Source organism: Microcebus murinus, chromosome 12 (genome assembly GCF_040939455.1).
Source record: "Microcebus murinus isolate Inina chromosome 12, M.murinus_Inina_mat1.0, whole genome shotgun sequence".
Classification (NCBI taxonomy): Eukaryota; Metazoa; Chordata; class Mammalia; order Primates; family Cheirogaleidae; genus Microcebus; species Microcebus murinus.
Window position 1 is genome coordinate 80,836,403 of NC_134115.1, and position 24,789 is coordinate 80,861,191.

The window sequence follows — 24,789 nt, forward strand, 5'->3', positions numbered from 1 at the left end:
CATCAGAATATACACCTCCCTCCACAATTAACCCCAGCTGGGTTTTTTATCCTTCTTACCCACACACAATGTTTGGGCTGGCCTACTTAGTTTCCTGTGGCTTCCCAAGCACCGTGTTTTCTACTGCCTCAACACCTTTACGCATGCTATCCTTTCCCTACCCCTCTGCCTAACTCCAACCTTTCTTTCTGAACAAAAGTCAAGGATCCCCCTTCCTGAGGAGCCCAGGAGCTTCTTGAGGTTAGTAGCTAGGCTTCATCTCTGTGTCCTGGTGCCTGGCATAGGGTCAGTTAATTAATGCATCATCTGTTGGTTGGGTCAATTGTGTAAAAGCCTGTCTTTTGCAGTAGTCTATAACTTATGACACTTCTCTAGTTTTGTCATTTAAGTCAGACTGGCCCAGGCCTCTGGGAGGGAGGGGGGCCTGTGGAGCACATGGAGGTAAGAAATGGTCTCTGCCATCTAGGAGCAGACACATGACTGACTAATAGATCTGAAGGCAAAGGCCACACCTACAAGGGTGGAACTAGATGTTTGAGGGTTGGAAGGATGATTATATCTATTGTTTTTGTGGTTATACATGTTGGAGGGAGTTTTTATATTTTGAGGGCTTTTGGAGGAGATGGTAGGGCAGTAGGAGAGCCACTTCTTTTCCTGCTTATAAAAGTGTAATAAATGGTTAGTCTAGGAAATTTGGATAACACAAAAATGTTCGAAGAAGAGAGTAAAAAGTGATCTGTATGCCTTCATTTAAAGAGAAAGAATCTGTTAATATGTTGAATTTATTTTCATGTTTTTCTCTCCTGCAGTCACTGATAGTAATTTTCAAGTAAATTTCAAGTATTTTGTCTTGTTATCCCGGGGGTGTTGAATCGTATGTCATGCTTTGTGATTTGTCAAATATCATTATAGTTTTACTCTCAGAATGGAATAAATTACATAATTGGGTAGTCCTCCAGGAAGCCTGTGAATTGGGTCTGGAAGGATAGCTTTGAGGGAATGGATGATTATTTTGGTAGTGGTTTGTTTTATGTTTATATCTCAGAAGAATAGAATTATCAACATTGTCTTGGCCAGGTGCTGACAACACACTAATCTTTGTTGTTAGATTTGAAAAGATAGTCTGGGTGTGGTGGCTCACGCCCATAATCCCAGCACTTTGGGAGGCTCTTGAGGCCAGAAGTTTGAGATCAGCTTGGGCAATATAGCAAGACCTACAAAAAACAATAAGTAAAGTGAGTATGGCATGCACCTGTAATCCCAGCTACTCGGGAGGCTGAGGCAGGAAGATTGCTTGAGCCCAGGCATTCGAGGTTACAGTGAGCTATGATTGGGCCACTGCACTCTCTAGCCTCAGTTACAGAGCAAGACCCTGTCTCTAACATTCATCATACATTACATATTTATTGTCACTAGTAGTCCATATTTAATAAAAAGGTAAATATAAACCTTGAGCATAATCCAATGTAGCTGCCTCTCTTGTCCCTGCTTATATTAAATTAGAAAATTGTGCATCTTTTTAGTAGTTAGGCTACACATGTCTACATTTAAAATCTTTTAATATGTCTGTATATGATGTTTTTTAGGGACTTCATTGATGGAAATATTGAGAGTCTTGTGACTGAATTAGAAAAAGAAAAATCACTCAAACACCATGAAGATATTGTAGATGAAATTCAGTGCATTGAGAAGACCCTTCTGAAACGTCGTTCAGAGCTTAGGGAAGCTGACCGACTCCTGGCGGAGGCTGAGAGTGAACTTGCATACACAAAAGAGAAGGTATGTCTGGTGTGGTTTTGGGTGTGAGCTCAGCGTGAGTGACAGCTTACTGTCTACATGAAGGGTTAGAAAGAGAACAAGTGAGAAGAGCACAGCTGTCTAAGTCCGACAGCTGGGTTTCAGGCTGGAATCCACTAGTTAGGGACTCTTAAGTGACTTGTGAGAATTTGGGCAAGTCACTTAAGTCCCTGACCTTTGCTTTCCTCATCTATAAATTCAGGCTAAGAATATGTAGGCTGTTCAGGATGAATTAAATGAAATAGCATACTTAAAATTCTTGAAGTTATATAGTTCCCAGCCTACCCCACTTCCTTATCCTGTATCTTTTTTTTTATTATTTGGTTTCTGATACCTGTGTTTTTTAAACAGGTCAGTCTTTATATTCCTATTAAGCTACAGTGGACCTTACAAGTCTTACATTTTTCTTCAAGTTGATAGTGATATAAAATTTTTTGTATCACCACAACACAGAGGGAAATTGGGGAAGAAAAGGAGCTAGTTTTTATTGAGCCCCTCCCTGCTGTGGACATATGTCAGCCATTTTATACATACCACTTTATTGAACCTTCCTAGCAACCTGGTAAGACGGTGTTACCATTATTAGCTCAGAGGCCGGTAACTGGCCCAGAGTGACACAGCTAAAGTTCTGCCTCACCAATAGCTTTTTTAATTAGATGAGAATTCCAGGATGAAAAATGTTCCTTACCCACATGGAACACCTTAGGAACTGTTTGGTTTTTTTTATATAGATTTATTTATTTATTTAGTTAGTTAGTTAGTTAGTTAGTTAATTTTGAGACAGAGTCTCACTGTGTTGCCCTGGCTAGAGTGCTGTGGCATCAGCCTAGTTCACAGCAACCTCAAACTCCTGGGCTCAAGCAATCCTTCTGCCTCAGCCTCACGAGTAGCTGGTACTAGAGACATGTGCCACCATGGTTGGCTAATTTTTGCTATTTTTGGTAGAGATGGGGTTTCGCTCTTGCTCAGGCTGGTCTTGAACTCCTGAGCTCAAACAATCCGCCCACCTCAGCCTTCCAGAGTGCTAGGATTACAGGCATGAGCCACCATGCCCAGCTGGAACTGTTACTTTTTATTTCAATGTGAATCTGTTTAATAGAAATCTATTACCCAGGACCTGAAATGAATGATTTATTAAATTCTATGTGTAATGGCTTTAATAGGAATAGAAAAAGTTCTTATCTCTTCAGATGAGCAGTTCTTTCTGTTGTCACATGTTAGATTACTGTGAGAGAAAATAGGTATGAGAAGAACTAGAGAAAAAATTATCACTGGTATATGAAAGAAAATTGATGACACTGGTAGTAGGACGAGGTAGTAAGTGAACCAAGATAAGCTCTTTTCCCTTCATCCTCCCAAAATGACTCAGGGAGGCAGCTTGGTACAAAGGAGTAGGAGAGAGGAAGTAGCTGTGTTTTTTAAGGAATGTGCCAGACATATTAAAACCTGACATAAAAGGAGACAAAAAACTACTTAGAAACATGGCCTTCTAGAGTGTGTCGTGAGTTTTGTCCAATGCTTTGCTGATAAAACTGACAGAAACCAGCTAGCTGACATGGAAACAAGTATGGTGAAACATCTAGCTCTTGGGGAGCTTGCTAACCCTTTTATATTCACACGGGATATTTAAAGACAAATCTAACATACAGACTCCTCTGACTTTAGTATAGGGCACAGGCAGAACTTGTTTTTTTGGCTGAAGGCAAGTCAGTGCTCAACCAAGTGCAAAACCAAATTCTATTTTTGGAACTTTCGATGACACTGTTTTAAGCCTTTATGTTTGGCAGAAAAAGAAACCAAGCTGATAAAAAAAAGTGTTTTTACCAGATCTTACATGGGAAGATTTTTAAATACTTGGAAAGTATTTAATATTTGTGTTTTTCAGCCACAATTAAATCATCATCAGATTAATAAGTTTCTACTTGATAATATCTAGAGTACAGTAAGAATCTCTGTGTAGGTTAAATGACTTCATTGCCACTTAATTGGGTAGATGGTTTTATATTTTAAAAAATCCTATAATAACATTATGGATTATTTTGAAATAAAAAGATCATCTGCAGTCCCACTACCTTCAAATGACTATGTTTATTTTTGCATAGCCTTTCTGTCTGTGTTGATGCAGATATAGTTTTACATAGTTGCTCTCACAGTGCTTATACCATTTTAAATTTACTTTTTTCAGCCAACATAATATTATTAACATTATTCCATGTTGCTACATTGTCATCTTCCCACTTTATTTTTATTTTTATTTTTGAGATAGGGTCTTGCTCTGTCACCCAGACTAGAGAGCAGTGGAGTCATAGTAGCTCACTGCAACTTTAACTTCCTGGACTCAGAAGATCCTCCTGCCTCCTCCTCCCACGTTGCTGGGACTATAGGCACGTGCTAGGCCAATTTTTCTATTTTTAGTAAAGACAGGGTCTCACTCTCTTTTTGTTGTTGTTGTTGTTGCTGTTGTTTGAGACAGAGTCTTGCTCTGTTGTCCTGGGTAGAGTGCAGTTGCGCCAGCCTAGCTCACAGCAACCTCAAACTCCTGGGCTTAAGCGATCCTCCTGACTCAACCTCCCCAGTATCTGGGGCTACACCCACACACCACCACACCTGGGTAATTTTTCTGTTTTTAGTAGAGACATTGTCTCGCTCTTGCTCAGGCTCATCTTGAACTCCTGAGCTCAAGTTATCCTCTGGCCTCGGCCTCGCAAAGTGCTAGGATTACAGACATGAACCACTGCACCTGACCTCTTCTTACCATTTAGACGCTATACAGTATTCCACTGTGTTACTGCATTATTACTAGCTTAATCTACTATTTGTCAAGTTTTATATTATTCCAGTACACAATGAGCATTTTCATGTAGTACTTCTTTGCTTCTGAATTATTTTCTGATAATTATAAAGTCAAAATTAATGGACTTTTTAAAATGACTTTCTATATCATCTTGTTTTCTAAGAGTTTTATCAGTTTACACTGCCAATAGCTGCAAGTTAGTATTATAAATGCGCCACCATACCTGGCTAATTTATATATATATATATTTTTTAGTTGTTCAGATAATTTCTTTCTTTTTTTTTAGTAAAGACGGGGGTCTCACTCTTGCTCAGGCTAGTCTCGAACTCCTGACCTTGAGTGATCCTCCCACCTCGGCCTCCCAGAGTGCTAGGATTACAGGCATGAGCCACCACGCCCAGCCCTGGATTGCTTTTAATGACAGTTTCTTTTCTAGACAAAAAATGCTGTTGAAAAGTTTACTGATGCCAAGAGAAGTTTATTGCAAACCGAGTCAGATGCTGAGGAGTTAGAAAAGAGAGCTCAGGAAACTGCTGTTAACCTTGTCAAAGCGGATCAGCAGCTAAGGTAGGTGGAATCCCTAAGCCATTGATATGAATGAAAAGTTTTCGTTTAAGAGAATAATAATTGGTTTATGATAAATAATGCATGTTATGTCTAAGGGCCTTTAGGGGAATAAAGGAATGTGTTTTAGATTGCTCCAGGCTGATGCAAAGGATTTGGAGCAGCACAAAATCAAGCAAGAAGAAATCTTGAAAGAAATAAACAAAGTTGTAGCAGCAAAAGACTCAGACTTCCAGTGTTTAAACAAGAGGAAGAAAAAACTGACAGAAGAGTAAGTAAAGTTTCTGTAGGGCTGCAAGGGGCTTGTGCTGGAAGACAGCTCTGGGGGTCAGTCTCCCATAGGATCTGCTCTAGTGCTGCTGGTGCTTTGTAGGCTTCAGAAACTGCAAAAAGACATCGAGATGGCAGAACACAATGAGGATCACCACCTGCAGGTCCTTAAAGAATCTGAGACCCTGCTTCAGGCCAAGAGAGCTGAGTTGGAAAAGATGAAAAGCCAGGTATGGCAATAGATGCCTTGAAAAAACAATTCAGACTGCATTAAACCTGCATATGTTTTATAACTATAAAAGTAATACATATTTGATTATAGAAAAGATTAGAAAATACAAAATAAAGTATAAAGAATAAATTAGGCTATATATCATGATGGCTAAATGTCTAAACTCAATTTGAATCCCAGTTCAATACAATATATTATTGAGTGAAAGAAGTGAGTCTCAAAACATGGAATATTCTATGAGATCGTTTTTTGTTAAATGTGTTTATGAACACTTATATTTGTATTTTTAGTCAATACAAAAGTAGTCATCTGATAAGGGGAGATTATGAATACTTTCTATTTTCTTCCTTTTGCATGTCTGCATTGCTTGCTTTTTTTTGTAAACAAATATGTGTTGCCCTTAAAATTATAAGTAATTTTTAAATTTAAAAAGTGAATAAATTTTTAAAATCTCTGCCTAACGTCCATCACCATGGTTGTCAAAATGGAATAAGGTATAGATAGGAAAGTTCTTTGAAAACCATAACCTGAGGGATAATTATTATTATTATATTGTTGTTCTCACTATGATTTGAGTGATTTTAAGTATGTGAGCTCAAGATCTTTACTAGGCATTTCATGCTTGCACCCCTAGCCTGGCCGTGCTGTTTTGGGGGGCTCAGATATTAGCTCCTAATTTCCCCACACAACCTTTAGCTGGACTAAATCATCTCCAAGTTAGCACTGAAGGCTGTGTGTGGCCTCTGTCAAAATTTATACTCTTCCCTTTTCTTTAATACAGGTGACAACTCAGCAACAGGAGATGGCTGCCTTGGACAGGCAGTTAGGGCATAAAAAGGAGGAGCTGCATCTACTCCACAAAAGCATGATCCAGGCAAAAGCTGACCTCCAGGAAGCTCTGAGGCTGGGAGAAACTGAAGTAGCTGAGAAGTGCAATCACATTAGGGTATGTTTTTCAGTAGGTTTTCTTGAGAGTCCTAGGACAATGCTATAGGTTTTCTTTGAGGTATTTTCATGGTTCTCAACAATGAAAATATAAATTCTTGAAGTCGTGCCTCCCCTGTAATATCAGTTTGGTGTTATGTTATAGATCCATGCTGTGGCTATCATGTGTAGTTCCCTCCACCCACCCTGTTTTCTGGATATGGCCAAAGTTTCCCTGCCTCTGTGCTTTTCCCATACTACTTCATCTCCAGGAATTCCCTTTCTCTCCCATCACTAGCCAGATCCCACCCATTTCTCACAGCGCAGCTTCCTGACACTTTCTCTGAAACTTCCCTGACTTTTCCCTTCACCCTGGAAAAAGGAGTTTCTCTCTCTTCTGAGTTTTGTAATATCAGGCTGCTTGTTTCCCAGGGCATCTTACCCTTTTGTGATCGTGTTTATGATCCCTGCCTTATCTCTCCACAAAGTACTAAGCCTGTCAATAGTAGGAGCCATGTCTTAGCCTTTTAGCTCTGCAGCACATTGCTTTGCACATAGTAATGTTGCATCGCCATTTAAATGAAGATAATATGTTACTCTCTTAATTCTGTTATATAGAGATGTTAGTGCAAAATATAGTGCTGTTCTTGACATAAAATGCAAAAATGAACTTGTTTCCAAATTAGAATTTCTATGAAATGAGACAATTCATAATAGAACTTACTTTAAAGTAATTTCTATTTATAATTACAGGAGGGGGTGACTTTTTGTTTTTAATACAGGAAGTAAAATCTCTTCTGGAAGAACTGAGTATTCAGAAAGGAGAACTGAATGTCCAGATTAGTGAAAAAAAAAATCAACTTACACTTATAAAGCAGGAAATTGAAAAAGAGGAAGAAAATCTTCAGGTAGTTTTAGGGCTAATGTCTAAACATAAAACTGGTAAGTTTAAAGGAAAACAGTCATATAAAGTTTGAGGTTGGAAATGTCTATATTCCAGGTCACAGAAAAATTACAAGTGGCCAAATAAACTTCTTTTAGAATTTAAGCTTCCTACTAATAAGCAAAGAAAAGAAGATTATAAAAATAAGAGGATATTATTTTGTGCCCTTTGAATTGATAAAGTTTATTTAAAAGAAAAATAATCATATTTACTGCTGCTCAGAGTGGGCTGAAAGAGGAGCACTTACAAGTTGTCAAGTGAAGTATTCCTAGTGTTTAAGAATTCTTAAAATTCACACGTGTTGAACCAGTGAGCCCATTTCTACCCATCCAGAGAAGGCAAGCATTTATGCAGATGGCAACAATATTTGTAATGACAAAATTTGGAGACAAATGACCAATTTAAAAGCCAAATTTTTAGCATTTAATGACATGTAAATATATTCATGAGAAGAATGAAAAAAATAGATAAAAATGAATATGGAATATAGTCCCAGTTAATTTAAAAATGTTTGTATATGTGTATGTGTGTGCTCCTGGAAGGAAATACATCAAAATGCTATTGTAATAGTGATCATCTAGGATGATAATAGGTTTTTCTTTTTTTCTGTTATACCTTTTTTTTGTATTTTCCAGATTTTCTACAGTGAGCAAATTTTTTTTTTTTTTTTTAGACAGAGTCTTGCTTTGTTGCCCAGGCTAGAGTGAGTGTCATGGCGTCAGCCTAGCTCACAGCAACCCCAAACTCTTGGGCTCAAGCAATCCTCCTGCCTCAGCCTCCCGAGTAGATGGGACTAGAGTCATGCGGCACCATGCCCAGCTAATTTTTTCTATATATATGTTAGTTGGCCAATTAATTTCTTTCTATTTATAGTAGAGACGGGGTCTTGCTCTTGCTCAGGCTGGTTTCGAACTCCTGACCGCAAGCAATACACCTGCCTCGGCTTGAGCAAATATTTTTATAATCATAAAGAGTTAATATTTAAACATCTGTATTTCAAAGGGCAAAAAAGTTGTTATATAAATCTCAGTCTATGTTTTAAAGTTTTTCCTATTTATTTTGGTCAAATTTTATTTATATAAAATTCTCTTAGTTCATTCTTTTTTATGGAGTTAAATACTTTTAGAACCAAATTTTTGTTAAATTTTTGCATTAAAACATTTTTAACAAATTAGTGTTTAACAATACCTTCAGAGAAGTTTTTCCATTAAAAACATAATTAGGGCCATTAATTCAACTCAACAAAACTTTTTTATTATCTTGTATCACTCAATAGCATTAATTTCTGTTTCATTTTGTAAATGCTTCCAAGTTCACTTAATAGCATGGACTATGATTTGTTTCTGTCTGTTAGAACTAAAGAATATTCTGGACATGTTGCAACTAGAAAACAATGAACTGCAAGGTTTGAAGCTACAACATGACAAAAAAATGTCTGAGTTAGAGAAGACTCAGGTTGAAGTGCTAGAGGTAATGAACAAAACCATTATACCCTTAGCAAACTACATTCTTTCTCATTTAGGATGTTTGAGTCCTCTTTTTTCTGATTTTAGGAGAAACTGGAGTTGGAGAATTTGCAGCAGATAGCCCAGCGACAGAAAGGGGAAATAGAATGGCAGAAGCAGCTCCTTGAAAGGGAAAAACGAGAAATAGAGCGAATGACTTCTGAGTCCCGAGCATTACAATCTTGTGTTGAGTGTTTGAACAAAGAAAAGGAAGATCTTCAGGAGAAATGTGACATTTGGGAAAAGAAGGTGGCACAAACCAAAAGGTAGGAGCAAGAACAAATAAACTTACAGAGTCACTTCTCCAAGTCCAAAGCATTTTAAACACACTATTAAAAAAATTGGAAAATTTGGATTCTCAGTGGTTTCAGAGGAAAAAATATTTGGAAAATAAGAGATAAGGAAAAAATGCACCACAAACTTGGTATAATACAATTCACCAATAGCTTTTTGGTGAATTTCCTTCTAGTGTTTTTTCCTCAAAAGCATTTTTTAAGATAATCTGTTGTTGGGGGGATTTTTGTGATTTGTTTGTTTTTTGGTTTTTTGAGACAGGGTATTGCTCTGTGGCCTGGGGTATGGTGCAGTGGTGTGATCATAGCTCATTGCAACCTCAAACTCCTGGCCTCAATCGATCCTCCTGACTCAGCCTCATGAGTGGCTAGGACTATAGGCACTGTTGTGGTTTTTTAAGTAAAATAATACATGCTGGAAATAATTGGAGAGATATACCTTGTACAGGAATATAGGAAGATGATATTGTTAAGATTTAGTACTCCTCAAATTGATCTAGAGATTCAAAACAATTACAGTTAAAATCCCAATAAGCTTTTTTTTGGTGGAAATTAACAAGCTTATTCTAAAATTCATATAGATATACAAAGGACCTAGAATAGAGTTTATATAATTTTTTAGATATGACACCAAAACAACTTTGGAGAAGTAGAACAAAAGTAATCAAAACACCACAGTATTTATATAATGGTAGGCACATAGATCAATGGAACAGAATAGAACCAGAAATAGTCCAGAAATAAACTCATATATTTGGGCCGGGCGCAGTGGCTCACACCTATAATCCTAGTACTCTGGGAGGCCAAGGCGGGCGGATCCCTCAAGGTCAGGAGTTCAAGACCAGCCTGAGCAAGAGCAAGACCCTGTCTCTACTAAAAAATAGAAAGAAATCAATTGGCCAACTAAAAATATATATTAAAAAAAGAATTAGCCAGGCATAGTGGCGCATGCCTGTAGTCCCAGCTACTTGGGAGGCTGAGACAGACTGCTCACTTGAGCCTAGGAGTTTGAGGTTGCTGTGAGCTAGGCTGATGCCACGGCACTCACTCTAGCCTGGGCAACAGAGTGGGACTCTGTCTCAAAAAAACAAAAAAAATTTATATATATATATATATGTATGTATATGTATTTGTGACTCTGTCTCAAAAAAAATATATATGTATATATATTTGTGGAGCACTGACTTTGACAAAGATAAAAAGGCTTTTTTTCCCATACAGAAAAGATGGTCTTTTGAAAAAATGTTGCTGAAACAATTGGATATCCAAAACCAAAAAAATGAACCTCAATTCATACTTTACACTATATATAAAAATTAACTTAAAATGGGCCATAAACATAAATGTAAAACCCAAATATAAAACTTCTAGAAGAAAATGGAAGAAATCCTTTGTGACCTTGGGCTAGGCAAAAATTTCTTGGATATGACACCAAAAACATGATCCATAAAAGAATAAATTGATAAAATTAGACTTTATTAAAATTTTAAATGTCTGCTTCTCAAAAGACACTGTGAAGGTAATGAAAAGACATGTCACAGGTTAGGAGAAAAATCTTTGCAACCATGTATCTGATAAAAGATTTGTATCTAGAATATATAAAGAACTCTCAAAACTCAATAATAAAAAACTAATTTTTTAAATGTGCAAAAGATTTGAACAGACATTTCAGAATATATATGGGTGGCAAATAAGCACATGAAAAGATGCTCAGCATCATTAATCCTTAGGGAAATGCAAATTAAAACCACTGAGATATCACTATACACCTATTAGGATGACCATACTAAATGTTAATGACAAACTTTCATACATGATTGATGGGAATATAAAATGGTATGATTCTCATTGAGTTTCAATACCCTCCCCCCAAAAAAAGAAAAAAAAAATGGTATGACTACTTTAGAAACCAGTTTGGCAGTTTCTTAAAAATCAAACGCACACCTGCCAGAAGACCTACCCATTCCACTCCTAGGTATTTACTGAAGAGAAATGAAATCATATTTTCCACATAGAGTGTACACTCCAATGTTCATTGTAGCTTTATTTGTAATAACCAAAAACTAGAAATGACCCAAATGTCCATCAGCTGGTAAGGAGATAAACAAACGGTAGTATATCCATACTGTAGAATACTGCTCAGCAGTAAAAAGGGATAAAGTATTGATATGCACGGTAACAGGGTTGGATCTCAACATAATTGTGCTGATGAAAGAAGCCAGACAAAAACAAGTCCACACTGTATGGCTCCTTTTATGTACTAGAATACATGCTCTCACACATGTCTGTCAGGTGGACAAATCCTATTGTACATAACAATTGTTTTCTGCATTTTAACTTTTCATAGGTTAGCAATCCATTTTTATTTCTCCAGTCTTTGGTATTCTGAACATTATCATGTTTTTATCCATGATTTTTATAAAACTTTAATTTAGTGAATCACTTTTAAAAAAATCTTCTATTTAGAGAGATGATAGACTTATTTTGAAAATAAATTTATCTTAAGTTTTGTGAAGATTTATAATGATACAGACGTTCCATAACTGTACATTGTGAAAGGGTAACACTATTCCTCAGTCATCTCTTGTGTATGCTTGAATATTTTATATTTGACTGTCTGAATTATTCTCTGTGTGGTAGGGTTTTAGCAACCACAGAAGAAAATAGCAAAATGGAGCAATCAAACTTAGAGAAGTTGGAATTGAATGTCAGAAAACTGCAGCAGGAACTAGACCAACTAAACAGAGACAAGCTGTCACTGCATAATGACATATTAGCAATGCAGCAGCAGCTACAAGGTATGAGGCAGCAGAACAGGAAAAATGTGATTTCTTTCCCCTTTGTTAGATTTATTAATTGTTTGATTTTTCTTATTATTGAAGTAATTCATGCTAATGGGCATGGGGTTTCTTTCTAAAATTAGATTGTCGTAATGGTTGCACAACTCTGTGAATATACTTTTTAGTATATTTAGTGTATTTATGTTTTAGCCTTTGAATTATACCCTTTGAGTAAGATATATACATATGAATTTTATCTCAATAATGCTAATTAGGTTTTAAAAAAACCTAATTCATGTTCTTTTAGGCATGGGCCACCATGCCTGGCTAATTTTTTCTATATATATTAGTTGGTCAATTAATTTCTTTCTATTTATAGTAGGCTGGTTTCAAACTCCTGACCTTGAGCAATCTGCCCACCTCGGCCTCCCAGAGTGCTAGGATTACAGGCGTGAGCCACCGCGCCTGGCCTCTAGTTCATGCTCTTTAGAGAATAATTTAAAAATGTAGCAAAAAGATGAAATAAAAATTGCTGTTGACCTCATTCCTCAGAGATAATTCCCATTAACAGTTTGTTGAATACCCTTCCAGATTTTTCCTAGGGGTGTATGTGTGGTTTGAAAAATGAAAACAAAGATGCAAATGATGAAGTTTTTTTCTATTACCAAATATTTTTAAATATTCATGATAATTTATTTAAGAGAAATTGCTAAGTAATTCTAGCTAATACACTTTTTGAGTAAAAATTATATATATACACACACACACACACACTTATTGAGCATTTACTATGTCCTAGGCATGATGCATTTTCTCATTTAATCCTCGTAACATCTTTATGAGATAGAAACTATTATTTTACCCATTTACAGATAAGGAAACTGAAGCTTAGTTTTCTTGTGACTGCTTAAGTGAGGAGTTGTTCACGGTCACATAGCTAGTAATTGACAAAGCCAGTATAGATATAAAATTTATTCCCAAATTGTCTTCCTGAAAGGTTGTACTCAATTTACATTTCTACCAGCGATGTAGAAGGTACCTGTTATTAACCCATGCACCTTACCAACATTAAATATTATCTGTAAATATTTTTATGATGGGTTTCAAACATGAAAATTTTTGAAAACCTGAGCTCCAAGCCCAAATCTGGGTTGTGAATATAACTCTCTCTTTTGGCTTTTAGTAAGATAGAGTAGCATAGTCATACATGCAACAGAAATTAGCTTCAGTTAACTTCTACTTTTTTGGGGAGGCTGATGGGAATCTGTAAAAATATATGTTGTGTATTTCTTATTTTATGAAAATGTTATTTCTGTAGAAAAACGAGAAGCAGTAAACTCACTACAGGATGAACTAGCCAATGTGCAAGACCATTTGAACCTAGCAAAACAGGTAAGGTTAACAAATGTAATCTTTTAGTACTATCCTGAAGGCATGCAGACAATTGGTTTAAATTAAAAAATCAAGTAGCCTGGCTCGTTTTCATGACAGCAGGTCCCATAGGGCCATTTGTATAAAACAACCATCACATAAATAAAAATTTTAGTGTAGAGCAGTGGTTTTCTCATTTATTTTAGCCCTGGAACTCTTGATTCAAACAAAGTGTTACTCAAAGCTAGTAAGTAGGATGGTGGTTAGACCAGAGCCCAACAGCAGTCCCTCATCAGCCCCTCTGTGGGCATCAGGGACAGCATGGACCATCTTTAATCCATGGCATAGTTGAGACTTCTGAAGGCTGGGCTTAAATTTGATCACTCACTGAGCTGCAGAGTAACCGCCAGATCTGGGCCTCCATCATGTCAGATGTTGAACAGAGCAGATCCTTCACTCTTGTACATCTGACAATCTTCCTGAAGGTAATTCCATGTTGTCCTGTGAGAATGGTGCTATAATTTGAATTTCAAAGAACCTCAAGCAAGTTCTGGGCCTCACTTTCCACTATGTAAATGAGTTGGATCTAAATTCTCTTCCACCTGTAGGATTCTGTGTTTTGAAGATGAATAAAACTTAAAGTACTCTATCTTTTAAAAATCATACACGAATTCTTATGAATATTTTGTGTTGGAAACATGGTTAACTTTTCCAAAAATCCTTAATTTGGGTTTCTTAAAGAAGTATTTATTGTTTTCTGAGTTTTTAAACCTGTATAAATATTTCAAATAGTAACACACGCATGACTTTAGATTCATTTTTCAACAAGAGTTAAGCCTTATTCACAATTTTTCTTAATCTTCTGAACAGTCTTGTGAGGTTAGTGATCTTTATTCCCACCTCCATGACAAGGCAGCTAAAGCTCAGAGGAACTGAGTCTCATGCTGAGATTTTGACATCTTTTATCACCTTATTTTTGAGGTACTATAAGGACAAAAGCTAATTAAATTAGTTCTGGATACCTTTCTATAAGTTGTTGAGGTAATGAAGGATACGGAACTTCTATGCTTCTCATTTTGTCCGACTTAATAGATACTGGAGTGGCACTGGCCACTTTAGTAAAGATGGCTTTGTTAGTAGTTCTGATTTGTTCTTTCACCTGCAGGACCTGCTTTGCACCACCGAGCACCAGGGCGAACTGCTTAGCGAGCAGACTCGGCTCCAGGACAACATCAGCGAATGTGTGAAGAGGATCGAAAACTGTCAGAAAGAAGAGAAAACAAAACAGCACCAACTCAAAGTGCTTCAGAATGAAATCGAAGAAAACAAGCTCAAACTAGTCCAACAAGAAATGGTACTACACATTGGTGATTTTATATAAAAGGAAGCATTTTCTTGTTCATGTGAACATTTCCCCCCTGGCAGAAAGCTGCTGAGAAATGTTCCCCATGGGACTATGTGTCATGTAACTGCCCTGTGTAGCCAGGGGTGGCTTTTATACTTACCATGTGACTCTCTTGGGATTAATACTCATGGACCTTTCAAATCATAGATCATTGGTCCTATAAAGAATCTTAATGGCCACATGCCATTTGCTGCTTGAATACCCTCTTCACTGTTGGCCAGCTAGTTTCCCAGTCCCTGCCTGATCACCTTTGTAAAAGAACTGTCCCTGTGGGCTATTTCCTACTTTCTATTGAACTGGAATCTGACTCATGTTCATGTAGGTACCCTCATCTGGGAAACTGAGTCTTTGCTATTTAATGACTGACTAAGGTTATATTCTCTATTAAGATGTTTCAGAGACTCCAGAAAGAGAGAGAGAGTGAAGAAAAAAAATTGGAAGCCAGTAAAGTGACACTGAAGGAGCAGCAGCACCAGCTGGAAAAAGAAATAACGGACCAGAAAAGTAGCCTGGACCAGGTGCTTGCAAAGGTGCAGGCCGCTAAAGAGCATGTCAGGACTCTTCAGGAAGAGGAGAGGCAGGGCGGGAGCCTGCAGAAGATGCTCTCCCAGACCAGTATGTGTTCTGAAATGGTTTGCTGGGGGAGAAGGGTGTGTGTGGTTCTGCCAGTTGTCTTGTAAGGTGTGTAAGGGAGACCCAGGCCCCAGCCAGAGCTCAAGAAGGAGGCAGGAGAAGCAAAGCAGGAACCATGAGAGCCCTGTGCAAGATGAGGAAACAGGCTCGGAGAGACAAAGGGAATTTGTAGCTTTGTGGAGAAGATATTTGATCCTGAGGCTGACTAGCAAGTCATTGTACTCTACCATATTGCCTCCCTTGAGAATGCTATCTCAAGAAAATGTAACATTAAGGCAAAAAACTGCCAAAAATACTCTAAAGTATATTATTTATGAGGTTTGGGAATAATGATCCATTTCCTCTTAACCAGTCAAAAAAACAGTATTAACAATTCTTCTGTCCAGATTTGACATAGTGAATGGTACAGGTATTTGCCTTTCAGCCAGTGTATCCTCTCTTGAACCATATATAAATGGAGTTGACATGGGAATGAATCCAAGGTAATGACTGTTCTTACATCAGTAAATGGTTTTTCTCTTTCTTGGGCTACAGGGTTTAATAAGGCTCAGAAAATGTTGTGGACTTGGGGATCTGAAAGGGTTATTATTACTTTTCCCCTGGGAAATCCTGATACATCCAGACTTGATCAATTCATTATAAAAATGGAAACTAAACAAATATCTGAGTTTTGACAATGCCAGAGGTCTTGAAAAGTAAAATCTGGGCAAGGTACTACTCTAAATAGGGTAATAAAAAAATCTCTTTTAAATGTCACTTTTACTTATAAGCATTCTTTGTTGAGTACTCACTGTGTACCAAGTGTTTGCATACATGATTACAATTGGACATCAGGAAATGTGTTCCTCATCTATAAAATGGGGCTAATGCCAGTGCGGGAATCAGCTCCAAATCCTGTACTCTTGCCACTGCACTGGCCCCTATAAAGGAGTAGTACTAGTATGTCTCCCTTTATTAAAATCAATGTTTATAAAAAACATATCAGCCTGGCGCGGTGGCTCATGCCTGTAATCCTAGCACTCTGGGAGGCTGAGGCGGGCGGGTTGCTCGAGGTCAGGGGTTCGAAACCAGCCTGAGCAAGAGCGAGACCCCGTCTCTACTATAAATAGGAAGAAATTAATTGGCCAACTAATATATATAAAAAAAATTAGCCGGGAATGGTGGCGCATGCCTGTAGTCCCAGCTACTTGGGAGGCTGAGGCAGGAGGATCACTTGAGCTCAGGAGTTTGAGGTTGCTGTGAGCTAGGCTGACGCCACAGCACTCACTCTAGCCTGGGCAACAAAGTGAGACTCTGTCTCAAAAAAAAAACAAAAAACATATCAGTTCCATGTTCCATGCACCTCAGGATTGGTGCTGTGTTTGCGCTCCTTGGTCTCTAAGACTTGGCAGGGTAGATAGTAGCTGCCTGTCACTTTGGGATCAGGCCCTCCAAGAACCAGTTACTTCAAGAGGCCCTTATCTGGGCCTTTTTCTGGGCCTATGGTGTGGGTCAGGGTAGGCTTATAAGACTTGGGAATGGACGAAAGCACCTGTGTAGGTGGCATGTCACCATTATGCAATCTGCTGTGAGGGAAGGAAAGCTCTACCCACAGGTGGCCTGGGGCCTTTGGCTAAGTCTACCTAAAATGCTCATTTCAGAACAACAGCTTTCAGAAAGGGAGCAGCAATTACTGGCAAAGTCAAATGAGCTGCTGGCTCTCCAGAAAGAGGCAGACTCTATGAGGGCAGACTTCAGCCTCCTGCGGAACCAGTTCTTGACAGAAAGAAAGAAATCTGAGAAACAGGTGGCCAGCCTGAAGGAAGCACTTAAGATCCAGCGGAGCCAGCTAGAGCAAAACCTTCTTGTGAGTACCTGCTGCCTTGGCAGTTTGGGAGGAAATGATAAATTTAAATTTTTGAACTGCAACATCACTTAAATGTAGGGAAAATAAACTACCCATCAACCCAGCCCCTAACCCAACTACAGTTCCTGTTGTATTTATGCGTCAATTGTTCTTGAAGCTGATGGTAAGTTTTGCCTGAGACTGGGCTGCAGCCTGGAGGAGCTCTTGCTGGCTGGCTGGCTGGCTGGGGAGACTGTCATGTGAACAGTGTCAGCACAAAGTAGACAGTATGTTCTGCTGGTGAGCCTCTGCAGACACCTGCACTGGCAGGGGAAGAGGGGTGTTGGAAGGCATTAGTAGACATTTTGCCATAGCTGTAGTTAATAGTTAACAAATTTTTCACATTTTGCCCTTTTTGGCCCACATTAGCTTTAATTAACCATTACTCTAAAACCAAGAGACTAAATCTACCATACTTTCATCCCTGAAATAAATTTTGGAGGTGATACTTAGTTCAGAACAATTTATGGTGGATGGAGGCAGGTGCACAACAACAGGACTATCCTGGGAATAGATTTTTCCAACACCCTCTGGAGGAATTTATGAGCCTTATTGTGTGAAAGGAACTTTTAAATCATGTGTGTTTCCCAAAGGAAATAGCAATAGGCAACTAGTGATAGGCAAGATGATTGATTGTAAGGATAGAATATAGATGTCTAAAATTTAATTCAGTAACCCAAAGATGATGGGTGTTCCCATTTTACAATTAATGGAGGCTCAGAAAGGGAAAGTAACTTATTATCAAAGGTAGTGCTGCAGATCTGGGATTCAGACTTTGGGCTAACAGACTATGACATGTATGTACTCCCAGCTATACTATATATGCCCAGTAAAGGGAGATAGAATTATCTCCACTGTGTAGCTAGAGAAGCTGAGGCCCAGATGGGAACTGAAGTTCCAGAGCTGGTGAGTGTGTACACAAGCAACCCACACTGCCCCATGTTGGATCACAGAGTCATTTTCCTCCTCTCGTGCTAGGAGCAAAAACAGGAGAACAGCTGCATGCAGAAGGAAATGGCAACAATCGAACTGGTAGCCCAGGACAACCACGAGCGGGCCAGGCGCCTGATGAAGGAGCTCAACCAGATGCAGAATGAGTACGCAGAGCTCAAAAAGCAGGTGTGCGCCCAGAAAGCCAGCTGCCAACCCCGGGGCAGAGAGGCCTCCTTCAGTACTCTTACCACCCTCAGGGCTCAGGCAGATTGTATTGTTTTTTAATCTCTTTTAAGAGGAACATTTCTTTATGGAAATTTTGAAAAACTTATTATAAGATGTTAAGTCACATCTGTTTTTTCAATCTTAAAATTTAGAAATGTACCTCCACAAGAAGACAGTATTTGTTTAAAATATACTTTCAAAATTCTCTTAAGTTTAACAAGTTTTAATGTTAGTTTTTCAAAGAAAAGAAGTTATTCTTTACCATAATATTTTATTATGTCCCAAAGAACTATACTGAAATGTTAGATTTTATGCCATAAACAAGTTTACAGGAGCCAATCCCCACCCTCCCAAGCAAGAAAAGATGGTCCAGAGGAAACGTTTGACAGACCAGGTGGAGAGCATGAGACAGTGCATGCTTGAACTGGTGGAGTCTCCAATCCTAGACGCCCCTGGTGTCCTCTAGCCTGGGCCATCCCTGAACTCCTAGTCCAGCTGTTGTGGCCACTTGCTTAGCGCTGCTATACTGTGTTTTTTGGACGACCCTTTGTGCCCCTTCCAGTTTCATCTGTGCTTCCAAACTCCCGCTCCCTCAGCCCATACATACACCTTCCCTTTAGTTAAAAAAGAAATAACTTTTTAAAAAATTATTTAAAGACCACAGCCCTGAGTGATTTTAGATGCCTCTGCAAACTTGGTAGGGCAATTAGCAATAGATATGAATCTAATATCTTCACTAAGCTCTTTATGGGTAGAGCCACATAGGATAGTCTCTCTTGGGTATCAGAAACAATCTGTAACACTTTAAGAAACCTCTAAACTGCCCAAATCACCAGATTGTTCACCTATATAATGAAAAACAATTGATCATTTCTAAAGCCCTTTCCAGCATTAACATTTATAATTCAGATCACTTATGACTTATTTTAATAAATGGCATTTTTCTTATTTGGGATTTCATTACTGTAGTTACCAGTTCGATACTGTATCACTAACGTGCTTCATGTAAATTCTCAGTTCTCACATTTCTGAGCAGAAGGTGTTTATTTCCATGTATAAATGAGGTAACGGAGGAAAAGAAGTTAGCTAACTTGTCCTAAGTCATACTGGTAATGCTTACTGGAAGTGAGACTGGGATCCAGCTCTGTCTAATTCCAAAGAGATTGACTTCTATAGAGTAATTCACCTTCAAGGAACCTTATGCACATGCATTTCTTTCCTTTTTTTTTTTTTTTTGAGACAGAGTCTCGCTTTGTTGTCCAGGCTAGAGTGAGTGCCGTGGCGTCAGCCTAGCTCACAGCAACCTCAAACTCCTGGGCTCAAGCAATCCTCCTGCCTCAGCCTCCCAAGTAGCTGGGACTACAGGCATGCGCCACCATGCCCGGCTAATTTTTTCTATATATATTAGTTGGCCAATTGATTTCTTTCTATTTATAGTAGAGACGGGGTCTCGCTCTTGCTCAGGCTGGTTTCGAACTCCTGACCTCGAGCAATCCGCCCGCCTCGGCCTCCCAAGAGCTAGGATTACAGGCGTGAGCCACTGTGCCCGGCCTGCACATACATTTCTAAATGGAAGTTGCTGTAATCAAAATTGTTTACTTGGTAGCTTGTAGATTTTCAAGTATTTGAATGATCCCAAAGTTTTACAGTTCTAGTAATCATAGTAGTTGGTATTTGTAGGTCTTTAAATACCTGGCACATTAAGTACCTCAGTTCCAAATAAGTCCCAAATTTTACACAGTGGTATTTGACTCTGACTCACTCTTTAGATGGCAAACCAAAAAGATTTGGAGAGAAGACAAATGGAAATCAGTGACGCAATGAGGACACTTAAATCTGAGGTGAAAGATGAAATCAGAACCAGCCTGAAGAATCTCAACCAGTTTTTTCCAGAACTACCAGCAGATATAGAAGCTATTTGGGAAAGAAATGAAAATCTAGAAGGAGAGTTGGAAAGCTTGAAAGAGAACTTTCCATTCACCATGAATGAGAGAACTTTTGAAGAAAAACCGAGTTTTCCCCAAGTTCACAAAATGGTAAGAGGTTATCCTGCTATTCTCTGGGCCTCTTAGGACAGCCCACTTCCCCCAGTTAAGTTGATAAACAGATTTGGTAGGGGGAGGGAAAGGCTGGTTGACTCCCAGTCATGGTATTTGGTGACTCATTGATATCTCCCTTTTCCCTCTGAAAAAGGATGGACACAGGAGTGGAGAAGCACTCCGGGAAGAACTGCGTCACCGTGAAGATCGACTCAAGGTTGCCTTTTAAAACAAACAAACAAAAAAAAAACAGTATGAGATACTTGGCACATTGGGGAGATCGGGGGAAAGTCTTACATTTATGTGCTGCTCTCACATTCACACTGCTGCAGCGCTCTTGGCAATTCTGCAGATTAAACGATTAAAGCTCAGAGAAGTTGGCATCAGTCAGTAAATGGCAGTCAGTGTTTAAAACAATGAATTCTGGTGTTAAGTCCAGTGTTCTTTAATCTGTGTGATGCTGCTTTACCTCAACTAACTGACAGAACCTAAGTATTTGGGACAGGAAATAGAGACATAACAATAAACTGTAAGGACATCACAGGCCAGTGGGTGGGGGAAAGATTGGGAATACTGGAAAAGTAGGCTGAGCCATCAGATAAGGAATCGTTTGGCTCAGAACATGGTAAGTTTGAAGGCCCTGTGAGATATCCAGGGCAGGATATCTATCTATAGGCAGCTGAAAATGGGGGTCTAGGATTCCATGATCAGTGTGGGCCTAAAGATTTGTGAAGTAAGAGTATAGGTGGGAGGACGCATCTTTGGGGAATGGCTGAGAGGGTGTAGCACTGCAGTATTGAGTGGAGCCCTGCAACATCCAAGGATAGTCTCCAACCATGTGTGGCTATTGAAATTTTAATTATAATTAAATCAAGTTTAAAATTCAGGTTTTCATTTGCCACCTTTCAGGTGTGTTCAGTAGCCACATGTGTCTAGTGGTGACCATATTGACAGCCAAATATAGAACATTCCCGTCATTGCAGATGGTTCTGTTGGACAGCGCTGCTATAGACTTTAAGAGAATCATTTTAAGATTACAGCAGTGGGGAAAGCCAAAAAATAGTCTAGGGTGAGGATTACATCAAGCTGAGGAGGCACTGAAGATGTCATGCATAAGTTAATCTAAGTCTTGGCAGACAAGGAAGAAGGAGATGAGGCGACAATTGAACGGGGAGGCAGGGCATGCAGAAGCCCTAAGCACTGCCCACAGTGGAAAGAGCAGGCTAAATAAAAGGCCCAGTTAATGACAGCACAGAATAGTCAAGTTCATGCACACTGAGAGTATCCATCTGGCACCTCCAGTAATTTTTTTCAAAGACAAGCATTTCCAGCAGCCTTTCCTACTTTATGTCTGATTTGCCTATCAAAGGTTAAGTGTGAGGAAGCTAAGTAATAGTTCTAGTATATTTCTCCTGTTTAAAACCCTAAACTTTATCATGACACTTTTCAGGCCCAACTTCGACACTGTATGTCTAAGCAAGCAGAAGTATTAAGTAAAGGAAAGCGGCAGACAGAGGGCACATTACACAGTTTGAGGAGACAAGTGGATGCTTTAGGGGAATTGGTTACCAGCACCTCTGTGGATTCATCAGTGTCACCCAGTGTGGAGTCTTCCCTTGTGGAGGACTCTCAACTTGGACAAAATCAGGTAAGGGGAAGCTCTTAACAAAGGGTTTACTATATTACATGGAAAGTACTGAAAGCTTTAGGGTGCGTAATCTAGAGGATATTCAGGACATAAATATGCCACCTTCAACTCTCTGGAAAACTTATCTCAGCAAAGACTTTTTTGTGCTCCCTGTGAAAACTGGAATGAACTGGTTTGTAGATGGAGAAAGAGGATAAGTTGATGGCTTAGGAAATAGACTAGAACTGGAGATCGGATGACCTGGCAGGAGTGTAGTTAATTCTGCTATGAACGTCCTCCACTTCTGGATTTCCTTATTTTCTACTCAGTCAATATAGAGAGTTTAGACCTGTGAGGTCAATTTGAGTCCACTTTGTCTCCCTGTATCTTGTAACTTGCAGACCTCTTATCGTAGGGCCTATAAAATATTTGAATTTCACAAAGCTTTTCTGTGTGAAACTTAGATAAGGTTAATAATCATTTAGGAGGAACATGAAATATACTCATGGAACTGGCAAACAGTAACAGTATACGGCTGTCAGAGACATATAATAGCTTCCATTTTTGAGTGCTATGTACACATACTAAACTTGATATATATCTCATTTAATCTTTGCATTCTGGGAGGTAGGAATTATCCCTTAACATAGATAAGGAAATTGTATAAAATGATAAATGACTTGGTCAAGGATGTATCAAAAGACAAAAGCAGGATTTAGGGACTAATCTGCCTATACTGCAGAGCAGTATAATGATTGAAGCTCAAGGAACCTTCAAGGACAGTTGCTTCTTCAATATGCTCAAAGTGGGCAAGTGACTTGCCTAGATCACACAGCACATCAGCAGCAGAGCCAAGATTTGAATATGATTACCCTAACACCCAAATCAGGTTAAGGCCAAAATCATCATGGGCCTCAAGTCAGGGTTAAAGAAGAGATAGGCACTGGACATTGAGTAATAGGCAGGCTTTGGAAGTAAGATAGCTCAGAGCAGGGGTCCTCAGACTTTTTAAACAGGGGGCCATTTCACTGTCCCTCAGACCGTTGGAGGGCCAGACTATAGTTTAAAAAAAACTATGAACAAATTCCTATGCACACTGCACGTATCTTATTTTGAAGTAAAAAAACAAACGGGCAAAAACACCCACATGTGGCCCCCAGGCTGTAGTTTGAGGACACCTGGCCCAGAGTACTGAGAAAAGAGTGCCTAGGGGTTGAGGAGTTAGTTCAGTTTCAATTATCAACTCTAAGATGGCAGCCAGAATTCAGGTGCTTTAAAGGCAAGGCACAATGGGTAGGAGTGAGATTGTTAGAAGTACTTAGAAGTCTGGGGTTGTAATCCAGACCCATGTAGGATAAAAGCCTGAACTAAATTGTATTTAGGGGGCTGGATGCTGAGCCTAACATTTTATCTCCCTTCTATTCAGAGCTCCTTCCTACGGGTTTTACAAAGTCCACCAGATGGTTACCGACACTGATGCCACTTCCCAGATTCCTGCTCACAGGGTATGTGTTACAAAGAGATCTTTTAACTAGCATTTGCAATTGGAAGATATTGAATTTTAGCAGTCTTAAGAAAAACAAACTTTTTAACTTGTCATAATTTTGTACAGTGGTTCACCATAAAACATTTTTCCAAAGAGATATTTAAATTACCCGATAGCCTCAAGCCATCACTTAATTCTGTTAAGACTATTTCTACTGCTACAAGAATTTAATCCACCCTTTCTACTTTTGTCTTACTGTAGGAACATGGCTCAGCCAGATGAGGAATACTGCATTGTGTAAATATATGAGGGAATACCTTCTCCACTACCTCACTACTTCACAATTGGAAGGCCGCTTGGTTTTTTGCTGAAACTCCACTGTAGTTTTTGTTTGTAACATTAATGCTAAGGTTTTGTAAATCACTTGTACATGTGGGAATAGTTGAACATAATTTAAACCAGAGTCCTAGGTGGCCAAGATATTTTTTTTTAATCTTTGGACTGTGTTTTTATAAAATCAATGCTGATTTTAACTGCATATTTGTATCTGTAAACTGGCAAATCTCATGACAAAAAAATGTACTTAAGCCCTTCTTCATTTATATAGTGTCAAGAGTTATTTTAAATTCTACTTAAAATCTATTTTTCATATGAAAATAAAAGATATAATCAACTTGGGTCTGTCATCTGACTTTAGAATTCACAAATCAATCTACAGCAAAACCAGGCCAGGCATGGTGGCTCACACCTGTAATCCTAGCACTCTGGGAGGCCAGCATGGATGGATAGCTCAAAGTTAGGAGTTCAAGACCAGACTGAGCAAGAGCGAGACCCCATCTCTACTAAAAATAGAAAGAAATTAATTGGCCAACTAAAAATATATAGAAAAAAATTAGCTGGGCATGGTGGCATATGCCTGTAGTCCCAGCTACTTGGGAGGCTGAGGCAGGAGGATCGCGTGAGCCCAGCAATTGGAGGTTGCTGTGAGCTGGGCTGACGCCATGGCACTCTAGCCCAGGCAATAGAATGAGACTCTGTCTCAAAAAAAAAAAAAAATTCTACAGCAAAACCACCAAGCCATCA

The 24,789-nt window shown here is 38.8% G+C and overlaps 1 protein-coding gene across 7 annotated transcripts in view; it reads left to right on the plus strand.

The window, feature by feature from the left end:
- The window catches only part of CNTRL (centriolin), an 88,616-nt gene extending 64,239 nt beyond the window's left edge, over positions 1–24,377 (plus strand). For 6 of the 7 annotated variants that reach the window (XM_076008996.1, XM_076008995.1, XM_012771712.3 and 3 more), the window contains 19 exons: positions 1,587–1,779; positions 5,028–5,158; positions 5,286–5,426; positions 5,529–5,655; positions 6,439–6,603; positions 7,364–7,523; positions 8,879–8,994; positions 9,078–9,295; positions 11,963–12,120; positions 13,421–13,494; positions 14,639–14,827; positions 15,268–15,493; positions 17,152–17,357; positions 18,375–18,515; positions 20,324–20,590; positions 20,748–20,810; positions 22,044–22,241; positions 23,647–23,725; positions 23,968–24,377. In XM_076008996.1, coding sequence (XP_075865111.1) covers positions 1,587–1,779; positions 5,028–5,158; positions 5,286–5,426; positions 5,529–5,655; positions 6,439–6,603; positions 7,364–7,523; positions 8,879–8,994; positions 9,078–9,295; positions 11,963–12,120; positions 13,421–13,494; positions 14,639–14,827; positions 15,268–15,493; positions 17,152–17,357; positions 18,375–18,515; positions 20,324–20,590; positions 20,748–20,810; positions 22,044–22,241; positions 23,647–23,697 — 2,824 coding nt within the window. In that variant the 3' untranslated portion in view covers positions 23,698–23,725; positions 23,968–24,377. Of the gene's footprint in view, positions 1–1,586; positions 1,780–5,027; positions 5,159–5,285; positions 5,427–5,528; positions 5,656–6,438; positions 6,604–7,363; positions 7,524–8,878; positions 8,995–9,077; positions 9,296–11,962; positions 12,121–13,420; positions 13,495–14,638; positions 14,828–15,267; positions 15,494–17,151; positions 17,358–18,374; positions 18,516–20,323; positions 20,591–20,747; positions 20,811–22,043; positions 22,242–23,646; positions 23,726–23,967 lie in introns of those variants that run through there. The other variant, XM_076008998.1, reaches the window with a different exon arrangement.
- Positions 24,378–24,789: the final 412 nt, after the last annotated feature.